This window comes from Centruroides sculpturatus, unplaced genomic scaffold (genome assembly GCF_000671375.1).
Source record: "Centruroides sculpturatus isolate CEXI.00-Female unplaced genomic scaffold, Cexi_2.0 scaffold900, whole genome shotgun sequence".
NCBI classification, from domain to species: Eukaryota; Metazoa; Arthropoda; class Arachnida; order Scorpiones; family Buthidae; genus Centruroides; species Centruroides sculpturatus.
The window spans coordinates 115,919-138,242 of NW_019385286.1; the positions used below are offsets into that span (position 1 = coordinate 115,919).

Below are 22,324 nucleotides of genomic sequence, written 5' to 3' on the forward strand. Positions count from 1 at the left end.
GGCGGCGCTCGACGATAAAAGCGAGATCGGAACCGTTGGCAAGTAGGCCTCCGCGCGCTATGGCGGTCGACGGTCCAGGTCCGATGGCAAACAAAACTGGATTTCCTGGCTAAGGACCATGTGCCACCAGTCCGCGCTGCTACGTACGTCTTCCGTCTTACATAATTCCATATTGAAACTGAGAAGATAGACGTGGTCCCTGCGCCAGGATGACACGAACTGGACCTACTGGAAAATTTTTCCTGGACGATCCGTTCCGCCGCGAGCGAGAAGAAAGACCCGCGGGGCGAAAAAAATTAAAAATGTTCATTCTTGTAAAAATGAAAAGTGTTCATTTGTGTTGGTGCCACTGCAAACCAAGCCATATACACGAAGACGCCATCTTACATTCGAACGATCATGTACCGGGGACCGAGAGCCTCTACCGCGTCGAGTTGAAATTCGGCAAAGGGGCCGTTCTGCTTCTCTCCAACCCCATCCGACGTGCATAATATCTTTGACTACATCGCAGACAAATAATTTTAAAGACGGTTAACCTATGCGACCTCTTTTATAGGATAGTAGAGGACCGGGATTGCAAGTACGGTGGATCCCGGTTAACTCCGAGACGTTTTTTTTATCGTCCAGCGTAAGAATTTACGAGTTAAATCAAACCGGTTAATTCCAATTCGTCCGATCGTTTAACTCCAATGGGGTTTCCATACAATATTTTCGTAAACTCTCCGAAGTTTTAATCTAAATAAAATAATGTTCGTAAAGTAATCAGAAACTTTCTATACGGCGGCACAACTAAAAGACATCGTGTCGTGTGACAACGAGGGTAGTGGCTTTCGGAAGGCGCGCGTAATGTGGATTTGGACCCGCTTTCTTCGTGCATTTTTTTTTTATTGCCGATGGATTTTTCCCACAGGCCGACGTAATAATAAATACCTGGATTTTCGAATTTGGATTTTAAAATGAATTTTAAAAAACGATTATAGACCAATTATATGTAAGAGTTTTAACCTTTCTGGCAATATTTGAAAAATGTAACAACGGAAAATAGTGTTTTTTTGTGATAAAAAATAAAAAGTAGATGAATTGTAGGCGCAAAATATCGCCATTTAAAAAAAAAAGGTCTTACTAAACACTTAGGAGTAAACGGAACGAGCCATGAGGAAGGTTTGACAGCTCGTGATTAGGGGCGCGGGGGAATATAGGACCCCGCCATGTTAAAACGCCTGTATTTTTTAATGTTTTTAATGTGGAAAAATGATGCCCTCAGTACCTTCCTTCGATGTACTGAAGATCGCAAAAGTTCAAAATTGTCCGAAAAAAAAATTTTGACATGAAGCCACACCGAAAATGAAAGGGGTACAATAGTACCCCGCGCGCCGAAAGGAGTAAATTTTATTAGCGCGACTAACCGAGGTGGGCGGATCTGAGTTACAGTGCTGAAAAAACGCTTATTGGTTGATATCGAGTCAGTCATGATAGAAATGACCAATTAGAGCATAAAAGGCGTAAAAACAGGATTTTTAAAGCCAATAACGGCAAAAAAGTATCCCATAACTTAGCATTGAAAGTTTGAAAGGTGAAGTTTTTTCGGGATATTTATTGCTAAATGGCGTTGAAAACATGTTTATTCGTCTAAATACTGTCAAGCGACTTATCATTAGCAAATTAGAAGTGAAAAAAACGATTAAAACACGCGATTTTATAGCGATTGTTTACATATTTCGATGTGGTAGCCTGAGGGGGAGTGGCATTTCGAGGGAATTTTTCCAGCAATTGTTTTTATAGGTGGATCTAATAACAGACATATAAATTAACCAATTACAGTGTAAAAGAAGTTTACTATCGATGTTATCTGCCAATAATCTCCATTTTTACCTCTAGTTGCTGTATGATTTTAGATGGTGTATTTTTGGAAATACTGAAATATTTTTGACCCGGAGTTTGGTACAAAGAATTTAATTGTTGTGGCAGTTAAAAACACATACGGGAAAGCGATTGAGAGATTAGATAGCATCAGACTTGTTTACAGATTGTAAAATACACTTTTGAAGTTGACAATTTTTTTTAGAAAAATTCCTAAAACGAAAGAGTTTCTGTTTTTCGTAAGTAATAAATAAAAACGATATATTTAAAGTAGTTTTCTTGATTAATACATCAAAAACACATGCCCACAAACATCTAATATGAAAAAATCGCTAAAAAACTATGACTTTTGAAAAATTGATTTTTGAAACTGGGGAAATATATTCCCCCAAGCGCCTCACTTCGCGAGCGTAAGGCCGCGCGCTTTGTAGTGAGTTAAGGACGACGACGGCAGTGAGAAAAATATTAAGTATTTAAGTGCGGGTTGTGTTTACTTACGTATCACAAAAAAGAACTTTTTTTAATATCGATGTCCCCAATATCGGTACGTACTATTCTATCGGAGACAGTTTACGTAGCATATATAATTAAAATACGAGGTATATATACAGTACAGTATACAGTAATACCTCGACTTACGCGAACCCGGAGTTACGCGAATTTCAAATCTCGTCGATTCGTCTTTTGTTTGAGCGCCACGCAACTCTTGATTACTCACTCCCCCAACACTATTGTTCAGCTTACATGTTCGGACGTGTCGCGCGGAATCGACACATAGCTACAATTTGTTTTGCGTTATTTATTTCTGTGTTTGTTATATCTACGGAGACTTGAGAGACTCTATGTGGTGATNCAAGTTAAAATTAATAAAAAATTTATTAAGATTAACTATAGGGCAAGAACGATTGTCCAATATTTCTATTATTTCAATAGAATACATTATCATTAAAAATATTAATTATGATCACGTAATTAATGAATTTGCTGAAATGAAAGCCAGAAAAGTTCAATTAAAATAAATCTTATTAAAAATCTATTGTAATATATTTGTTTTATTATTTACCCAAACCAGATAAATTAAGAGGCCTAAATGCAAATTCTTTCACAGGGCACAGGAATGGCTAGTTACGGCTCTGGTCCCATCTATCGCGTAAGTTCGGGGTATTACTGTATTATTTATCTTTTCGGCCATAAAAATCTCATCTCAATTGAATTCTAAATAGTAAACGGATTGCACGGGACACTTTAAATGACACATAAAAATTGAGACAATGTACTCGTACAAAATACTCGTACGTTAGTGTACGTTGATTAATTATCAATGCAAATAACGTAACCAACACCTTATTGTTTGCTGAGGGAGTTTTATTAAAAACAAACGTTTTCGATCCACTTAACGGATCACCATCAGTCTAGTATATACGAAAATTCCGAAAGTTCCATTTATGATGTATTCCATTTTCGTATATACTAGCCTGATGATGATCCGTTAAGTGGATCGAAAACGTTCGTTTTTAATAAAACTCCCTCAGCAAACAATAAGGTGTTGATTACGTTATTTGTTTATTTTTGCTGGGTACGATTGTATTCAATAATTATCAATTCGTCAAAAAATGACGCGGGCGGAAGAACGACAAAGAAAAATGAAACTTGTTACAAACGGAAGAGTGGACGAAGGTGGATATAGGCAGAGTTCGAATGTCCAGTTACCAAGCGATTTGCTAGCCACTTTCAGGGGTGGGAAATGTGTTCGATATTTTTGCATTTATATCATTTATGATTTAATGAGTTAATAAAAATCGATATAGGGATTTGTCTGCTTTGTAGTAATCGAGTAGGTTAATTTTTCGAACACTTTTGCTTTTTTCAATAAATGATGTATAAAAGAATTACACCTAAACCACCACAAAGCTGTTAAGATCGTACGTAAATGACGTCGTAAATGCCAGAATACCGAATATCTTTTTACACTTTAAATTGGCCGGCAAATCTCCTTAGTTACAGGACCTTTGAACTTTCGCGGAAACTCTGATAAAAACTGTTGGCAGCACTAAATTATGCAAGCACGTGTTGCTGACTTAAAACGTTAACTTTCAGTTGTCAGTTATCTTCGGCAAAATATAGTTTTACATTAATTTTATAATATTCGTAAACATTCCTTCAAGGTTATATTATAGTCCACTAAAAATGAGTGGTAATAAAAAGAAAGATAATGATATACCCGTAAGTGACCCATTATACCCATAGCTATAATGAATATGCTGAGCTTACTCCGGCAAAAAAAAAATCGTGTAACCTATAATCATAAATTTCAAATGGCTTACAAATGAACAATTAAAAACTTGGGTGGAATAATGTAAATAATAATAATATTTTGTAAAAATTTGAACCATTTTATCATATATTTTCGTCGCACCTACGATTCGGACTGATTGAAATGAGCACGGAATTTTTCATTACTTATTCTGTGACGAAACTGAATTTTAGTTTTAAAAATTGAGATACCTAAATAAGGGGGCGGCGAAATTTTCCTTTGCCCCGGGCGGCTTACACCCACGCTAAGCCACTGCAAAGCAATAAAGTTACAAATTAGTTAGGAACTTCAAATCCACTTGTAAGAAATGTTGCAAAAGTAAAATTTAAATTATGTTCTCGTACTTTCATTGCTAAAAACAATATTTCTATTTCTCTGATGGAACTTATTTCAAATGCATGTCCTGATTCTAATACCCCGTTCGACCTCTCTCGACCGTTTCAATCTCGACTCAAACGAGGTTCAAGCGCGATCGACTCAGGAAAGTTCTTGAAACTAGATCCAGTCATAAGAAAGATCCCACAATCCCACNAAACTGAATTTTAGTTTTAAAAATTGAGATACCTAAATAAGGGGGCGGCGAAATTTTCCTTTGCCCCGGGCGGCTTACACCCACGCTAAGCCACTGCAAAGCAATAAAGTTACGAATTAGTTAGGAACTTCAAATCCACTTGTAAGAAATGTTGCAAAAGTAAAATTTAAATTATGTTCTCGTACTTTCATTGCTAAAAACAATATTTCTATTTCTCTGATGGAACTTATTTCAAATGCATGTCCTGATTCTAATACCCCGTTCGACCTCTCTCGACCGTTTCAATCTCGACTCAAACGAGGTTCAAGCGCGATCGACTCAGGAAAGTTCTTGAAACTAGATCCAGTCATAAGAAAGATCCCACAATCCCACGCGCGCGAGAAAATACAAGATGGCTGCGGAATATGTGTTGAGCTATCAACCAGAGAAATAAAAAAGACAACTGGAGAAACGATGACATCTGTCTATTATTAGATATATGGCAAGAAAAGTATTTATTTCTAATCAAAACTTCCATTTTGTTTGATGGTGTTCGTGACTTACCGCGTAGTTATGTCAGTTTTATCATTGCGTATAATAGCCGTGTTCTTTTCAAGCGGACTGCCTGTGCGAACAGTTCGACGTTCGACTTGCGACAGTTACAATCGAGATTGTGGGTAAATCGAGATCGAAGTGAATCTTGGATTGTGTGCGAACGTAGTATAAGAATGGCAAAGAATTGCAGTGTGGCAGAACAAAGTTTGCAGGTATTTTTTAAAATTTTATGGTTGATACATATCTTGAGAATACTATAACTGACTTCAAAAATAACTAAATGTTCAATAATAATTTATGGGTCAACAGATATTTTAATCATCAAACACCTTGTTGCGATAGCTAGGTTTTATATTAAACAATATCAGAAAACCTGTGATAACTTCTTGACTTTATTAGAAGTAGAAGATAGTAAAGCAGATGGCGTCTACTAAGTTTTTTCTTGAAAATGGTATTCCAATTGAAAATTTAATAGGTTTTTGCATCTGACAATGAAAATGTAATAATAGGAGAGAAAGCTGCCTACAAACATTACTAAAAAATACTGTATACAGTAATACTAGTTTATTTGTTCAAAGCTGATTTGTCATTCACTGAATTTATGCGCATCTGCAGCATCTAGACAATTACCAGTGTATCTGGAAGTATTAGCACGAAATATTTACTCTTACCTGTTCAGAAGTCCAAAGAGAATATCAGGAATTTCAGAAGTTAATAGTTCAACCTAACAAATTTTTATATCCCAACAATACTCGATGGTTTCATTGGAAGAGGTAATAAAAAGAATTCTAGAACAATGACTTGATATTGTATTTTACTTCTGAAGCATTAGAAAGTGGCTTGCCATTAGCATCTTCAATACTTAAAGATTAAGAACACGATAACAAAAATTTGAAGATTTTAAAATAAAATGTTTACATTTTTGTATAGTTTTAGCCAAGCAAATGCCTAAACGCTTTGCAAGTCCAAGCTTTGTTAGCAATTTACAGCTGCTTGAAGCATTAGATCCATCCAAAGAAAGGCAAGGAATTCTATAGACTATTATTCCTCCGGCAAAGAGATTCCCAAACCTCGTATCTAAAGTTGATTTTGAAGAATTAAAGAATGAAGAGAGATCACTCTAAATAAGATTGAAACTGTAAAAAATATTTAATAACTAGAAATATTTTAGCACGCAGTATCTAAAAAAGGAAATATGGCAATGAGGATTGTTTTCAACATACAGTATTTCGAAGTTCGCGAAATTACTACCACATTCCTGTGCTGCAGCAGAAAGAATATTTTCTTGCATGACGAACATTAAAACAAAAAAGAGATATAAACTCTCTACGGCAACTTTATATCGGTTATTACACACCAAAAGTCTATTGCTATGGACTGATAGCAAGAATTGCTATCAGCCCTAATATATGCTGATAGCCATCTGAGCAGCTAATTCATAGACTTTTCAATAAGAAAAACTGGCGCACTAAGAATGAGAATGATAAAAAACATTTTTAATCAGAAACGATAAGATTTTGATTTGAAACTTTTTAGCTTTAAAATTTGGTATCTCAAATTGTTTGTGGTAAGTCTGTCCTCGATCTTGACGTCAGCAGAGACCTCGGCGTCCATCACGACTGAGTTTTCATCTTTCCTCGGTTTGTAAACAAATGAGACAACAAATGAAAAAAATAAATAAATAAAATTTAATCGACTATTTAAGATTATTGTCGGTATCCCATTCTAGCTTCCCGATTTTCGTAATTCTTCCCGAAATATATAATATTTATTAAAACGAAAGAAAAATAAACGGTTCGAAAAAAATATATAAACGAGTAGCGATATCTTTTTACGAACGTAAGTACTAAGTATCGAAGAAATAAATCGTACTTTAAAATAATCAAGTTTAATTTATTAGATCGACACGAGTAATAAGTTCAAAGTGTTTTTTTTACCGACGTGCAAATTTTTCATTATAAAGACGATTTACTTTTCGAGAACTTACGTCAAAAATATTTTTACACAGAAAAATTTAATATTACAAAATTAAATTGTAAGATTAAGGTCTTTAGCTCTTGCGCAATAAAAGAATTACGCGGCCAGCGGATAAATCGAGCGGCCATTTTTGCACTCGGCAGAAAACTTTGGAGAGACTCAATCGATGCGGTAAAGCGATGGAGGTAATCCAAAAGAACGCAAAAAAAAAGAAATAAAAAAATTGCCGTTATTATTTACTGGCGAATCCGCGGTTAGGACGCGCCAAGGCGTCGACCGGTTACATATTTATTTTTTATATTTAATAATTTGCGCGAAAAAAAGTGCCGATACGCGGGGGGAACGAAGGGGCATCGACGACGACGGTCTCGACACTCCTGTCGTAATCCGTAAAGGGATACTCGTATTGTCATCCGGCGAAGTAACCGTCAGAGGTCGCCGAGGTACCAAAATGAAAAATGGCTTCTACACCTGAACAAGTTGTGTGTACTCCGACCTTTGTTTTTCCAGCAGCATTTCCCGGTAAGTTTTTTCGTCGTTTTACGCTGGAAATCGGCGGAAAACGACGAACTGCGCCTTTCTACTCGACGTAATAGAAGGTTGAGATTATTCGTGGCTTATAATTTGCCAAGTTCGCTTGTTAGGCTTAATTGTTAGGCTTCGCTTCTCTCTTCCCTCGGGATAAGATTCTTTGAATGGATTCGCGGCACATCGTTGTTTGCTTTCTTTTCGTTTATCCTTTCTTTGCATTGTATTCGTCCTAATATTTCTTTGCAGCCGTTAAACGACGCCCGGGAATAAACTCTTCGTTAATGATTATTTTTGACACGTGATTAGTGACGTATGAATTTTCGATTTTCTTATTCTTCAATTATATCGGCACTCTTTATTATTTAAAATGTAAATTTTTAAAATTAATCCGGTCGAAAAGCTCGTTAATCGTTAAGAAATCTTTAAGAGGCTTCGTTTTATAAAAATTAAAGATTATTCCAGAGACTGTTGGAAAGACAATTTTGACAGATACTTTTAACGCCAATTTCTACTTTGTCTATTTCCGTTATTCTGCGTAATTTATGCTAATAAGTGACTAAATTAGAGAATATTGAGCATTTGCCACGAGGATAGGAAAATGAATTTAAGATGTGATTACGAATTAGATTTTTTGGAGAAAATATTTATGTAAATGCAATAATAATACATGATAAATGTATTTATTATCTTTAAGCTTTGGAAATGCCTAATTGGTGTGTTGTGATTCGGGTCGTTTGGATAATCGCCATAGTGGCAATTGGGCAAATTTGGCTTGAGGCTTGGCTTCTTGTGGGTTACCGGTATTATTGTTGATTGTGCAATCGGGTCTGCCGGAGTTTGTTTCGCCCTGTCTTTCTTGGGGGAGGGAAGGAAGAGAGGATGAGGGAAACTGTGAATCCAGAATTTTGTGCATGTTTTGTGTGAGACGGACGTGTCCAAAAAGGGATTTTATTATTTTTTTTTATATTTTTGATGTTTTTTGGTCAACTGCCATGCGAACTCTTAATCTACATATTATGTATGTTTGGCAAACAGTTTGAATTTTCCTAGAGTATAAAATGTGACGTCTGTTATGTTTCCAAAATGCGCCTCGTCAGATGTGCTTCCGGCCAAAACATTTTCTTGCCGTCCACCGCTCTGATCTGGCATGCGACATGCCACGCCCGTGAGGTTAGCATAGAGGTTTGAAGGGTATTTGCATGTGTGGTAGAAGTGAGCAATGTTAGCGGCGATGCTGCTAACTAGAATAATGGTGGCTGAGTAAGGTATTTTCCAACTTAGGGTGAGGGACAAGAAAAGGATAAGTGACGAGTACTGCCATGTTGTGAATTCAAAATGGTTAATCCCAGATGAGTACTGCTTTATAATAGTCGGAGTGACTGTTGTGTGGCATGCGCCACTTTGTGTGATTATATGATGTTTTTATTGCCCAAAAGAGTTCTTATTTTGCTTTGCTATATGTTGTTTTGAGTGTAATCAACAAAAAAAAAATAAAGGTTTGTGTTATGTTTGTGTTTTAAACTTTATGTAAACATTAACATTACAAAGATGGTATTTTTCGTTGTAATGTGAGTTGTGCAAAGCAGTACCTGAAATGTTACTTACGTTATTCATACATTGCATGTGCAAAATTTGACCAAAAATGAAGAAAAACTATTTTTGATAGTAACGTCGAATTCTGTTTTTAAAAAATGTAGGTTTGACATAAAAATTTAGAGAAGATCCACATTTTCTAATTTACTTGAGAATATGTACTTACTTTTTTGATCCTCTGATGAAGGACGGTAAATGTGTGGAGTACGTTAAAAGAAAGGCATGATTGAAGTTTACAAAGGATAAACTGGTGGCAAGAATAGCTTGGGCTAAAGAGTATGTCGTCGAAAGAAGAATGGGAAATCTGTAGTATTTGCTGATGAAAAGAAATTTAATTTAGACTGTCCCAACGAATTATGGTACTGCTTGCATATTTTCTTGTAAGGAACGTGAACTATTTTCAAAATGCCAGAAAGATGGAGGATCGGTTACAGTATGGGCCGGTTTCAACTATGGCAGCAGGATTGATATTGCATTTGCACACAGTAGAATGAACCAATAGGGACTACCAAGATGTACTGGAGAAGTATTTACTTAAGTAATTCATTTTGGAAACTACAACAAGATAATGCTACACCTCACACTGCAGATTTATTTGGAAGTTTTTTGGAAAATGGAATTAAATAATTCTATGCTCAGTTTGCTCCCCAGATTACAACTTAATTGAAAATGTTTAGTACTGGAGGATCTCACTTGAATGCAGGGGAAAGGCCACTTCGTTTTCTTCTTTTTCTAGGCAGAGAATTGCTCATGATGGCTTTTCTTCTTTGGAAAAAAAACTAGTATAACAAAATTGGGTATTCTTGAACTATATTCATACGCTCAGAATTATATCAAAAGAATTAAGCGCTGAAAATGCCCATATGTTCAGTACTGTTAGCAAGAAAGTGTATGTTGTTGGGAGGCAGTATATTTTGGTTGAAGACTTGAAACAGGCAATTATTGAAAAGTTGGAAGAAATTAGTGCACTCTACCTCAAAACCTAGTTGCAACAATTCCTGAAAGAGTATTCAATGTTGTAAATAGGCATTGGAAGTTTTATTGGATATTTGTTTTAAAAAGAACTTTTCAAAATCCATTTTAATGCATTGTTTCTAAATTAAAATTTCAATTATATTTGTTTTATCTTCTTGCTTTTATTTTCTGAGAAGTGAAACATGATATTCAGATTAGTCACATTATGTTGGTCATACTTGCAAATAGTAAAATAATAAATTAGAGATCAGAAAAATGTTACTTTTTAAAATGTGGTTTGTTTTTTAAATTTTCTGTTGCACCTTAATAAAAGTCATGAAAAATGAAGCTATTCTGTGAAAAAATGAAAGAAATATGAGAAAACTTTGTATCTTGTTTATCATCCATTCTATGTGAATTTGTTTTTGTTTTTAGTCTAAGAAAGTTTCTTTTTCTTATTTTATGATAATTAATTATATGTAGTTTTATCTATAAAAACACAAGAAATAGACAACAGAGTGAAAATTTATTCATTTCTAAAAAAATAAAATAGCATTTTTTGCAGCTTGATCTGTATATGATCTATTGATTTTGAAAGTAGAGCAAGTCCAGTTTGTGGAAATAGAAGAGATTTAAAGCTAATTCTTATTACAAATTAACATAAAATTTATGTTTTTAATCAATTCACAATAAATATCTTTTAATATCAGTATAAATTTGTTACTAGTAATTTATACTGTCAATGATATTTATTGTGTGTTGATTTTGAAAGTGAGGCAAGTCCACTCTAAATAATGACATCGCAAAAAATACTGATGGAAACTATTAATTGGTTGAATATTTTCTGGATAAGATTTTCAAGAAATGCGGCTTATAAATTGTTTTATAAAACATCGATGGTAAAAGATTCACAATTTAAAACTCTTGATTTATCATCAAAACGGGGTAGGCCAATTAGTTTTGGAAAAATAGTATTATCATCATTAAATGCGAAAGCTAGGCTCATTACTAAAGAAAAATTTAAAGATATGATAGATTTATTACCCTATGTACTACCTATTCATCATGAACACTTTAAAAATCTGCATCATCTAAACTCAGAAATATATTTATATGCAAGCAACATATTACTGCATATTTTCTCCACTTTTTCCTATAAAATTAAATTAATTTTTTTGTAGCTTTTTGTAAGAAGTATGAAATGTTGAAATAAAATAAGTAAATAAATAATAATCAATTTTTTGTTGTTATAATATTCCATTCAAAGAAAATCAACATTTTCAACAAATCATTGCTTTTGAAAGCGAGGAAGTCCATTGATGCATACCAAAAACATGATTTTTTTTCAACTAACACAGATAACCATTATTACATATTAAACTTACATGAAATAAGACCACAAAAAATATAAAATAAGTCTATTACTGCTTATGAATATTTTTAAAATCATTCAAATGCAAACCATTAGATATCTAGCAATAACATAAAATGGACTTGCCCCACTTTCAAAATCAATGACTCATATAATAATACTATGCTCATTACAGGTATTGTGCTTGTATTTCATACTTTGTATTTTTTATGATCTTTTCCATGTGGGCATACATTATTTTCATTGTCTGTTGAAGGGACAGGATCATTGTCTTTATTTGTGAAATCAATTCATTTGATATATCTTTGTCATTATTAACAAAAATCCACCTGTATGATATTGTTTTAGTTATTTGTCTAAACCGTGTCTTCGATGTAACAGACTGAAGAGGGGTGGAAGCCCGAAACGCGTTTCTGCATGAATTAAAAGTAGATGATGGAATTATTTGCCAAGTGTCGATAAATGCACCAAGTTGTGACATAGAATTAGAAGAAACAAAAAAAATCCACCTCTTTGTTGGAATTTTTTATTTACTAATTGAAAAAAGTTGGTCATCAGAAATGATCATTTTTGAAAGTTTTCACTTGGGATACAGTCCTGGAAGAACTTTGAGAACACCTGGGTTTTCAAACTTTCCATTAAAATTAATTAATCTTCTGTAAATGTATTGTTGTTTAGATGTTAATCAAATAAGAAGTAAAAGCTTATTTTCATGTTTAAGGTATTCAAATACAACAAATTGCTTGCAATTTGGCTGGAAAAAGTTTGCAACCAGGATCATAAAAGAACAACATAAACAAAACATAGTGAGAAAAAAAGAGCATTTAATACTTAGTTTGTTTACCATTAACCCGAATAACATCAATTAATCAATTAGTCATGGAGTTAGAGATTTTAGTCTTTCAGGAACAATTACATCCCAAGCAGTCACAATTGCATTTTTAAGATCTGAAACATTATTAAATTATTTTTAATTGGCAAAAGCCACTCTTACTAAATTACCTTAAAGGTTATCTATGGGTTTAAATCCAGGTTACATGGTGGCTGTTGCAAAACATTGGCATTGTTGTCTGACAATAATAATGTTGAGACAGCATTATGAATAAGAGCATTATACTGTTGGAAAATAAAATGTTTGTTCATTGCTTCATCTCTTAATGGTATAAGATAATTTCCCAACATGTCATGATAGTCAGCTGCCTATGAACGAGGTGAAATGAAGCAATAGCTGATTTTAACTGATGAATGAAAGCTACCCACACCATCACAGATCCTCCATCTTGATATGACATGATAAAAGATGAGGTTTATGACATATCTTGCCAATAGTTTCACACACCATCAGAGCCATCCAAGTTAAATTTCTTCTCCACTAAAAGCTGTGTGATTCTATAAATCTGAATGACCAACATAACACATTGCAAAGTCCAGCTTCTATTCCATGTGGGAGGTTGTCAATTTTGGCTGTGCTTGCATTTTAATGTATGAATGATTTATAGACTTTTGCAGAATGTATCTCATTGTTCTTGATATTATAAATAACTACTGACACTTGTAATCTGACAAGATGACATACACAAGGATGTAGCTGTTCTCAATATTTCTGTCATCTCTGGTAGAAAGTATTTTTGGCCTATCACATTTAGCTTTGTCGTAATTGTCAGGTTCCTTTCAGTAACTGTGACCTATTGTCTTTGATCTTCCTGTTATATTTTCACAGCATGGCCAGCATGCCAGTCTTTCTGGGGAGACCATGAAATCAGATATTTTTGTATGCTAAAAACTGGCATGACAGTTTAAATGAGGTTATACAGCCCTCTCTACAGAGTGCATTAAAAAAAATGAACGAGTTATGTCATGTAAAAACAAAAGAGTTTTTATTCTGAAACTGTCAGCATTACATCAAAAACTACAATTATATATTGAATTTTTTCATTTTGTTTTCTTTCTAACCATGTAAAATACTTGTGGGATGACGAAAGTGCTTTCTTTATGTTTATTTTATTGCAATTTGATTTAAAAACACAAAAATAAGCACATTAAATTTCAGAAACTGGTGGTATATTATCTCGACTTATGTTCCAATTAACATCCTTTGTATGAAATTTCAAAGAAAAGTGTTATTTTTAAGGTAGTGTAGATGGTGTACCTCACACTAACTTCTACTACTAATGTCAATAATCTGTTGTTTATTGTGCTGTGAACAAAAACTCTTTTCCTGGTTTTAAGTTAGTCAAATTATAATGTTATTTTATTGTAATTGGAAGAATGTTTTCTTTAATGTTTAATTAACAACTAATTTTGTTACTACTTATTAATTTTATTTTTTAGTTGCCGTTTAACCGCATTCTGGAAACCCATGGTAAATAATGAATTACACTTTAACACCATCGTTTAAGTATATAGCTCTAGTTAAGATAGCTACTACATTGTGGAATCAAGATGACATTAGTGCTTTAATAGCAAAATTCTATTTTCCATTACTTGGCAGCGAAAGAAGAGAAAAATGGCAAGAGATAGAAGACAAAATAATAGAAAAAGTACCACAGCTTTCACAACCAGAACCTTTAAAAAAGGAAATATTGGGTTTTATTAAGCCAGTAGGCTTACAAATATTAAAATGGATGGAATATCATCAAAATTTTTTGACTGGAAGCTATGTTAAAAAAAAGTAGGCTTAAAAAAAAGTAGGCTTTTCTTGACACCACAAGGGACAGTAGATAAAAAGAAAACAGCAGAAGCATTAATTAAGGATGAGAGTTTAGATATTACCAGACACTACAGATTGGCATGTATTTACTGCTTAGAGGGTGATGTAAGAGAATTATGGGGTTCAATGCCTGAAAGAAAGAAAGAAAGCTTTTTATAATGATGAACATCCAAGTTTTCTCAAGAGCATAGGCTGGTAGTGTTCTGGACTTATGATATAAAAGGAGAAGTAGCTAAATTAAATGGTTTGATTAAAAAACTCAAAGGAAAAGAAATATCTCCTTACCTGTTTGCATTTGAATATTCAGCAGTTAGTGGCAAGAAAGCGGCAACTGAGTATTTTTTGCAAAAATTAACTTCTAGGGAAAGAAAAGAGTCCTTGGTAAGGTATGCAGGATACGTAGCAAATAGACGTGACTGCTCACAATCTTACTGACTTTCCTAAAGAACACTATGCTGATGTTTTATGTTTTTTACTCTCACAAATGAATGAAGAGCAACAAATAGAAGTATTTAAAAGCTATCCTTATGAAGTGTTAAAATGTTTTTTGGATTGGCCATGGCAAAGCTTCTTTATAGGAACAGCAAATCGTATATGGAGTTTTCTTTCTGAGGAGGATTATGATTGTTTGTTGTGGGATATTATTAATAATAAAGTCTTAGCTGGGTAGGAAGATTATAACTATCAAAAGCTTTTTGGGGAATTTTGGCAGCAAAGTCCTGGTTCTTATAAAAAGTATAGAATAGATTGGTGCACATCAGGTGGATTATTGTTATCAGACTTATTTAAGGTTGAAGATAGAGAGAATATCAGTTGATCTTGAAAGATGCAACTCTTGTAGAGAGAGAAAGAATTATCTCTTATGATAAAGGAAAAATACTTGTGAAAGCCTAATTTATAGCAATAAGATTTACTTAAGTTCTTTATTGGTAAATGCATCTCATCCAAAAATGCAATGATTAAGTTTAAGGAAGAATTCAAAGAACGTATAACATGCAACCATTCAAAAGAATATGCAGAAAAAAATTATATATGGGACAAGTGTTTTCAATTATTAGATGATCTTATTCAAAAAGATGATAGAGAAGTATAGAAGAAGGTGACAGTAGTCCAGCTAAGAGGCTTTGTAGTATAGAATTTAAAGAAGTAGCACATAATATGAAAAAATGTGAAAAAATGCCAAAAGCAACAGCTAAAACAAAAAACATTGAACATAAGACAAAATTAATAGAGTTATTGCTCACAGAACCAATTATCCAAATAATGTTAATGGTAATCCCAGGGATGGCCAACAGTTTTTGCCCCTGGGCCAAATTGAAAAGAAAACTTTTTTCACGGGTTAAACCAGAGGATGCCCTAAGAAGATTTTGAGGTGGTGCGAGATCTCATTGTGGTGTCACCCCAAAGAGACTAAATTGTACATAGAGATTACAGATGCATTTTTCACATTATTATGCTTTATCAACATTCTACGCTGTACTTAAGAAATTTGTAATGGAGGGTTAACTCTAACTGGACAGCGAGTTGTTGGCCTTTTTTTTTTCTTAGGCGTTAGAATTTTTCACTGATCTATTCTGACTTGAGTAGCTAATATTAAAGGATTAATCGCGGGCCGTATGTTGGCCATGCCTGGATAATCCAGTCAAGTCAAGTGATGCAGGAAGACCAGTAGGATTTGCTGAAAAGTTTGGTTTATCGTTGTATGAGACTCCTAGGATCGACTGCTGATCCAGAATTCTCTATTCATGGCATATTAGGTTCGGTTCTAACTTTACCTGATAGTGGACTAGTGGAAAAACTTGGTATCAATAAGGTATATGTTAAGCATACTAAGGAAGATGTTGAATATGTGCAAGGCAGTAGGAAAGTAAAAGGTGAAGCTAATGTTGTAAAACTATGTTTTTCTCTTGAAAAAGATGGAAGAAAACAATTAGCCCTTAGAGTTTTTACAAATTATCAGATTACAAGTGATTTAGGAAATAGATATTGTTATAACGATGATGAACTTGAAGAAATAGCAAAAAAAACTAGGTATTTCTGACATAGATAACACACACATAGATGAATATTCTTTTCATATGAGTACTGAAGGAGACCCAGGCAATAAATCATTTAGATTACATAAATGGAAGACAGATGGAGTAAAAGAAAAATCTAAGGCAGCGGCATCTTCTCAATCTCCAGCTTCAAGACAACAACTTAAACTTAATTAAAACAAGAAATATCATTGCTGCTTTCGTAGCCAAACTGCTACTATACAAAAGGAATATTGGCAGACATGAATTTAATAACTTATGCAATTTATCAGCAGTATCCTTCAGTAACGATGACTTGCTCATTTACTGTCAGCACTTGGAGAACCTCCATGATGATTTTAAGGAATGATTCCAGGACATTTTAAACATGGATATACCAGACTGGGTGTTGGATCTTTTTTTCAAATGTCAACACAGCAGGATCATCCCAGTTAGAAGAACAACTTATAGAAGTGACAACAAATGAAGAATTAAAAATTAAATTCAAGAATGGTTACCAAGAATTTTGGCTGCAGAAGCAAATCTTTCAACTGTACCCTGGGTCGTTATGGTAGGTTGTTCAACGATTTCTGATAGCATTCCCATTGTCATATTTGTGTAAACGTGGATTTAGTGCTGTAGCAACGTTTGCTAAACACAGAAATCGGCTGCAAGTTAATGAACGCGGCAACTTATGGCTGTTTTTAAGTGAATTTGAGCCTGATATTAACAAACTCGTCGAAATGCATCAGATTCATCCTTCACATTAGATAAGTTTTAAGTTCAAAGCCTTCTTTTGATGTTAATAAAAATACTTCTAAGTATGAGTTTTATTTCCTCTCATTGAAACATTCTTTGATCTCAGAAATAGGATATGGGTCATACCCTATCTATCCTATCCATATAATAATGCATGTTTAAACATTATATTTGCAATAACTGTTTTTAAGATATGCAACAGATGATAATGTAAAAAGGTAAGTTAAAAAATATGGGGGCACTAGATTTTTTTTTATCTCAAAGTGGGCATGGTTGAAATAAGTTTGAGAACCTGTGTTGTGATCTAGAGAATAACCTAGTATTTGTAAAAGTTGAAAACATTCAATTTTCTTGTGTTAAAATGTGTACTAATTAACATCAAATACTGGATTACTCTCTTGATAAACATCATCTAAAAACTGTTTTATGTAAAGTATAAATTCTGAATATTTAATCATCTCTGACTATTACTTAATCATAACAGAAGTAAATCCATGTTATATATTATAAATTTGCTGTTCAGAGTTATAAGAGTTCAGCAAAGCTCAGCTCAGCTTAATTGTTTGGAAATAAGCTGACCTAAGGTCTCGACATGCAAGCTGTGAATTTGGACCAAAGCTGAGAGTTGAGTTGAGCTGAGGTGTGTTATTGCAAAGCCTATTTTTGAAATTAAATTGTATGAATAATAATAACAGATACAGTTTGTTGGATATTTTTTCATTTATCTGTTGTTAAAGCACAAGCAATCAAATAAAAATTAATTAAGCATTAAACAATTAACTATACACAATTTTTAAATTAAGAGAAATATTAAAAGTAATAAAGTGTGATATATTAAAATGATACAAATAACAACAATCATTTCTAGCAAAACTTGTACAATAGTGTCTCAATAATTCAAAGTGGTGGGACTGAGTGAGCTACAAATTGCAAAAGCTTAGAATGTGGACCGGAGCCAAGCTGAACTGTGATCTATAATTATGGACTCCAGCTGAGAGCTGATCTGACTTTCAAAATCCTGAATTGTAGCTCAGCTTATTTGGTAGAATTCTAGTTATAATGAAAATTAATGTTTTGTTTTGTTATAAAAATAATTAAGTTGATATATTATTTTATTAATTTAAGTGATAATTTGAGATACATTTAATTAACATAATCAGATTTATCTTTATTATAGATAATATATTTAAATAGTAATAATTCTGGATAAAAATTCATTTTAATAAGAGAGAGCAATATTTATTTTAATAAAAATGGAAAATATTATTTAATATAATAAATTATCTGAAATTGTTTGTATTTAGAAATTAAAACAAAATAATAAAATGCAAAGCTTTGCATATTAAATTGTGGCACATGGCATAAAGAATGGGGTACTATCAGTTTTATATTTTCAGGTGGAGGCGAAGTAGGTGCCAGAATGAAAGGGCACCGTACAGCACAGCCAGAACTATCAGAAGGGCGCCCTATTCTTATGCCACATCTTGCAGCTTGCCACCTATCCACGTGGCAAGGTTAGTCAATAAAAAAAATATAACATGAATGCCTGTAGTTTAACATCTATTAGTGTATAAAATCATTACATTGTATGATAAATATATGGGTTTAGTATATCATCAAATTTTTATTTTTACAAATTTTAGACCTAATATTATGAATTATTTTAATTTTTAAAATATAACAATCTACTATACTTTCTTATCTGAAAACATATTAAAAGGTTAATTAGCTAATAAATTTTTTCACAATAACAGTTTTGTGTAATTTCTTTATATAAATAAAAATTATTTAAAATACCTTGATGCTTTTAAAGATTGTGTGTGTGTGTATTTTCAGCATTTTTATGTCAAGCATGTTCAAAAATAAAGGTTCTCTAGTTCATATAAAATTTTCCTTACATTTCAGTGAATGAAAGACATGATTCTTCAATTATGTCTTCTTGCAAGCTAAAAGTTCCCATTTTTAACTAATCTTTTAGCTGTTGTTTTTAAAAAAAATAAAACAGAACTTCTTTTGATTCAAAATGGCTGTGTAAAGTTAACAATTTTTATTTTTAACATGTAAGCATCAAATTTGTAAACTAAAGGATTAATATAGTGATAACAGCAACAAAAGAAAAATATAAAAATAACTATAAAATACAGTAAAATACTGTAAACTGAAAACAATAGACTTAAAATACATCAAATTAACACTATCATACAACATTTTTATCAGTTCTGGTGAAAGCCTGGAGGGTGATTACATTTAAAGAGCTTAGAGAAAAGGTTTTAAATTTGTCAATAGTGTCAATCTAGCCTTTTCTCTGTAAGATCTTAACATTACCTTCCATCTAGACTGACTAGAACTGATGATGATGATGTGCAACAGTGTTAGTGTATTTTATTGTTTTTTTAGTTTGTTTTACTGTATTTTATAGTTATATTATTTTTATTCTTACTGATATTTTATTTTTATATTTTTGTTTTGTTGCTGTTGACATTGTATTAATCCTTTAGTTTACAAATTTGATATTTACAAAATAAATAAAACCTCATCATAAACTGGAACTGTGATATTTGCAAATCGCACCTAAATTCAAAATTTCCAGCAAATACCTATTTTTGACTTTTATTTGCTGGAAATTTTGAATTTAGATGTGATTTGTTGATATTTACATGTTGGAAATAAAAGCTGTTAACTTACACACAGCTGTCTTAAATCAAAAATAGGTTCTGTTCTATTTTTTTTTTTTAAACTCCACAAATTTGAATGTCCTAAAGCATTCAATAGAAAATACTAGTTGTTCTCATTTAAATTTCCATTTTTTGAATATTTAGGTCTGACAGTGGCACAGAATGGTTCTGAAAACATTTCACAAATTAAACTTTGACTGATAAAATGAATAGCAGTTATGTTTTTTCTGAAAACATAAGTGCTACAAATTTTAGGAATCATAGCTTAATTGGAGGTGTTATCTCATAAAGCTAGAAATCAACTAATCAAAATTATCATCTTTTTACAAATTCCAGCAAATAATTTAATATTATAATATATATATTTTTAATGTTCTTTTTAACTGATGATGATCGCTAAAGACAATCGAAAACGTTTTTATAATATTAAATTTTTTGCTGGAATTTGTAAAAAAGTGATAATTTAGATTAATAAGCAGAAATGGTCACTTTCTGGAAAACATCAAGCACAAAGACTCTGAAATCGATTTACACGATAATAATGAAAATTCGAAACAAGTTACAATAGTTAATAATACTAATTTAAAAGAAGAATACGAAATGAAAACAAGAGAACAAGAAATGGAAGAAACTGGCATACATTAAGGAGATCCGAAAGAACTACTAAGAGAGTACCTCCCATAAGGTTAATTGAAACAATAAATTTATTAGTGACGGAGGATGCAGTAGAACCGAGAGAATATAGTGAGGCTATCGCAGGTAAACATTCCAAAGAATAGAGCGAAGCCCTTGATAAAAAAATAGCAGCTATAAAATATAACAGCACATGGAAAATTACAAAATTATCTCCAGGTAAAACTGCAGTAGGAAGCAGATGGGTATACAAAATTAAGAGAGACAAAACAATAAAGTTAATTGTTTTAAGGCTCGTTTAGTCAAGCTCAAGGATACACGCTAAAGTATGGCTTTGACTATGATGACGTATATGTCCCCGTGATGAAAACTGACACCCTATAAACACTCCTAACTACAGCCAGTATTAAGAACATGAAAGTTAAGCATTACGACATCGAAACAGCTTACTTAAACAGAAACTTATCATATGAGATATACATGAAACAACCTGAAGGATATGAAGAAGAATCGCCAGATATGGTTTGCAAATGATTGAAATACTGTATATATATGGTTTGAAACAAGGAACGAATGAATGGAATAAAAAATTCAACGAAACATTGCTATCTAAAGGATTTAGAAGTGTGGCTGATCTCTGTCTTTATACCAGAGATGCTTGTATTTAGCAATTCATGTAGATGATGTAATAGCAATGGCCACAGATGAACATACATTAACTAAATTTGAGACCAAAATGAAAGAAATGTTTAAAATCAAGAATTTAGGTGACTTAAAATATATCTGGAAATACAATTTGAAAGAGATGATAACAGAATATTTTCACTCCACCAAGAAAAATATATGGAGAATAAATTGCGAGAATTTAACTTATTCGATTCTTATGGATACAGGATACTTAAGAAGAAATGAAATGCCTAATACATTCAAAAACAATAATATATACAGAAGTGCTATTGGATCTTTATATCTAGCAACTAACTCGTGTCCAGATATTGCAATAAGTACATTGATATTAGTGAGAAAAGTAACAAAAACTTTGGAAAGTGATTGAATGGAAGTAAAAAGAATCTTACGTTATTTGAATTTGACAAAAAAAAAAAAACTTAAATTAGGATATATTGATGAAGAATTAAAACTTAAATGTTATGTAGATGCCGAATGGGGAGGTGATCATTTAGACCACAAATCAAACATAGGATATTTGCTCTTGCTAAAAGGAAGTCCTATCCATTGGGTTAGTAAAAAGCAACAGTGTGTAGCACTTTCGTCCACCGAAGCAGAGCACATAGCCTTGGCAGAAGCTACTCAAGAAACTGTATGGATAAAACGACTTCTAGAAGAAATAAATCTACCAATTACAACACCTATCAAAATATTTGAGGACAATCAAAGTTGAAATTGACTTTTAGAATTAGGAAAAGCACAACAGTGCAGGAAACATATTGACACAAAATATCGTTTTGTATGTGATTTAAAGAATTCAGGAGAAATTACTGAAATCTATTGTCCGAGTGAACAGATAACAACTGACTTGTTAACCAAACTGCTAGACGCGAATAAGGTTAAGAAATTTACTCGCAATATCAGATTGTATTAACCAGGACTGTGGAGTCGCGTAAAAATCTACCGATTCCAACTCCAAGCGGACTTGTTACTGAAAGAGGCACGAAAATTCTGATGTCATCACATGACCTCAGAATAAAATATTCAATAAATAGAGTTCTAATACAGATAGAACGTAGAAACTTTTTATTCCAACGCTAAAAGACTCCTCTAAGTAATATATAAATATGTATTCGATAATTTTTACTTTTCGGCTGTTATATATAACAGAGGGAAAGTGTAACGCTCAGTCAAAAAAT

The 22,324-nt window shown here is 32.8% G+C and overlaps 1 protein-coding gene across 4 annotated transcripts in view; it reads left to right on the forward strand.

The window, feature by feature from the left end:
• The first annotated feature begins 7,543 nt into the window (after window positions 1-7,543).
• Window positions 7,544-22,324, forward strand: part of LOC111637197 (gastrula zinc finger protein XlCGF57.1-like) — a 52,002-nt gene continuing 37,221 nt past the window's right edge. For 2 of the 4 annotated variants that reach the window (XM_023382623.1, XM_023382624.1), the window contains exons 1-2: window positions 7,544-7,739; window positions 18,549-18,665. In XM_023382623.1, coding sequence (XP_023238391.1) covers window positions 7,676-7,739; window positions 18,549-18,665 — 181 coding nt within the window. In that variant the 5' untranslated portion in view covers window positions 7,544-7,675. The remainder of the gene's footprint in view (window positions 7,740-18,548; window positions 18,666-22,324) is intronic. The other 2 variants (XM_023382627.1, XM_023382626.1) reach the window with 1 other exon arrangement.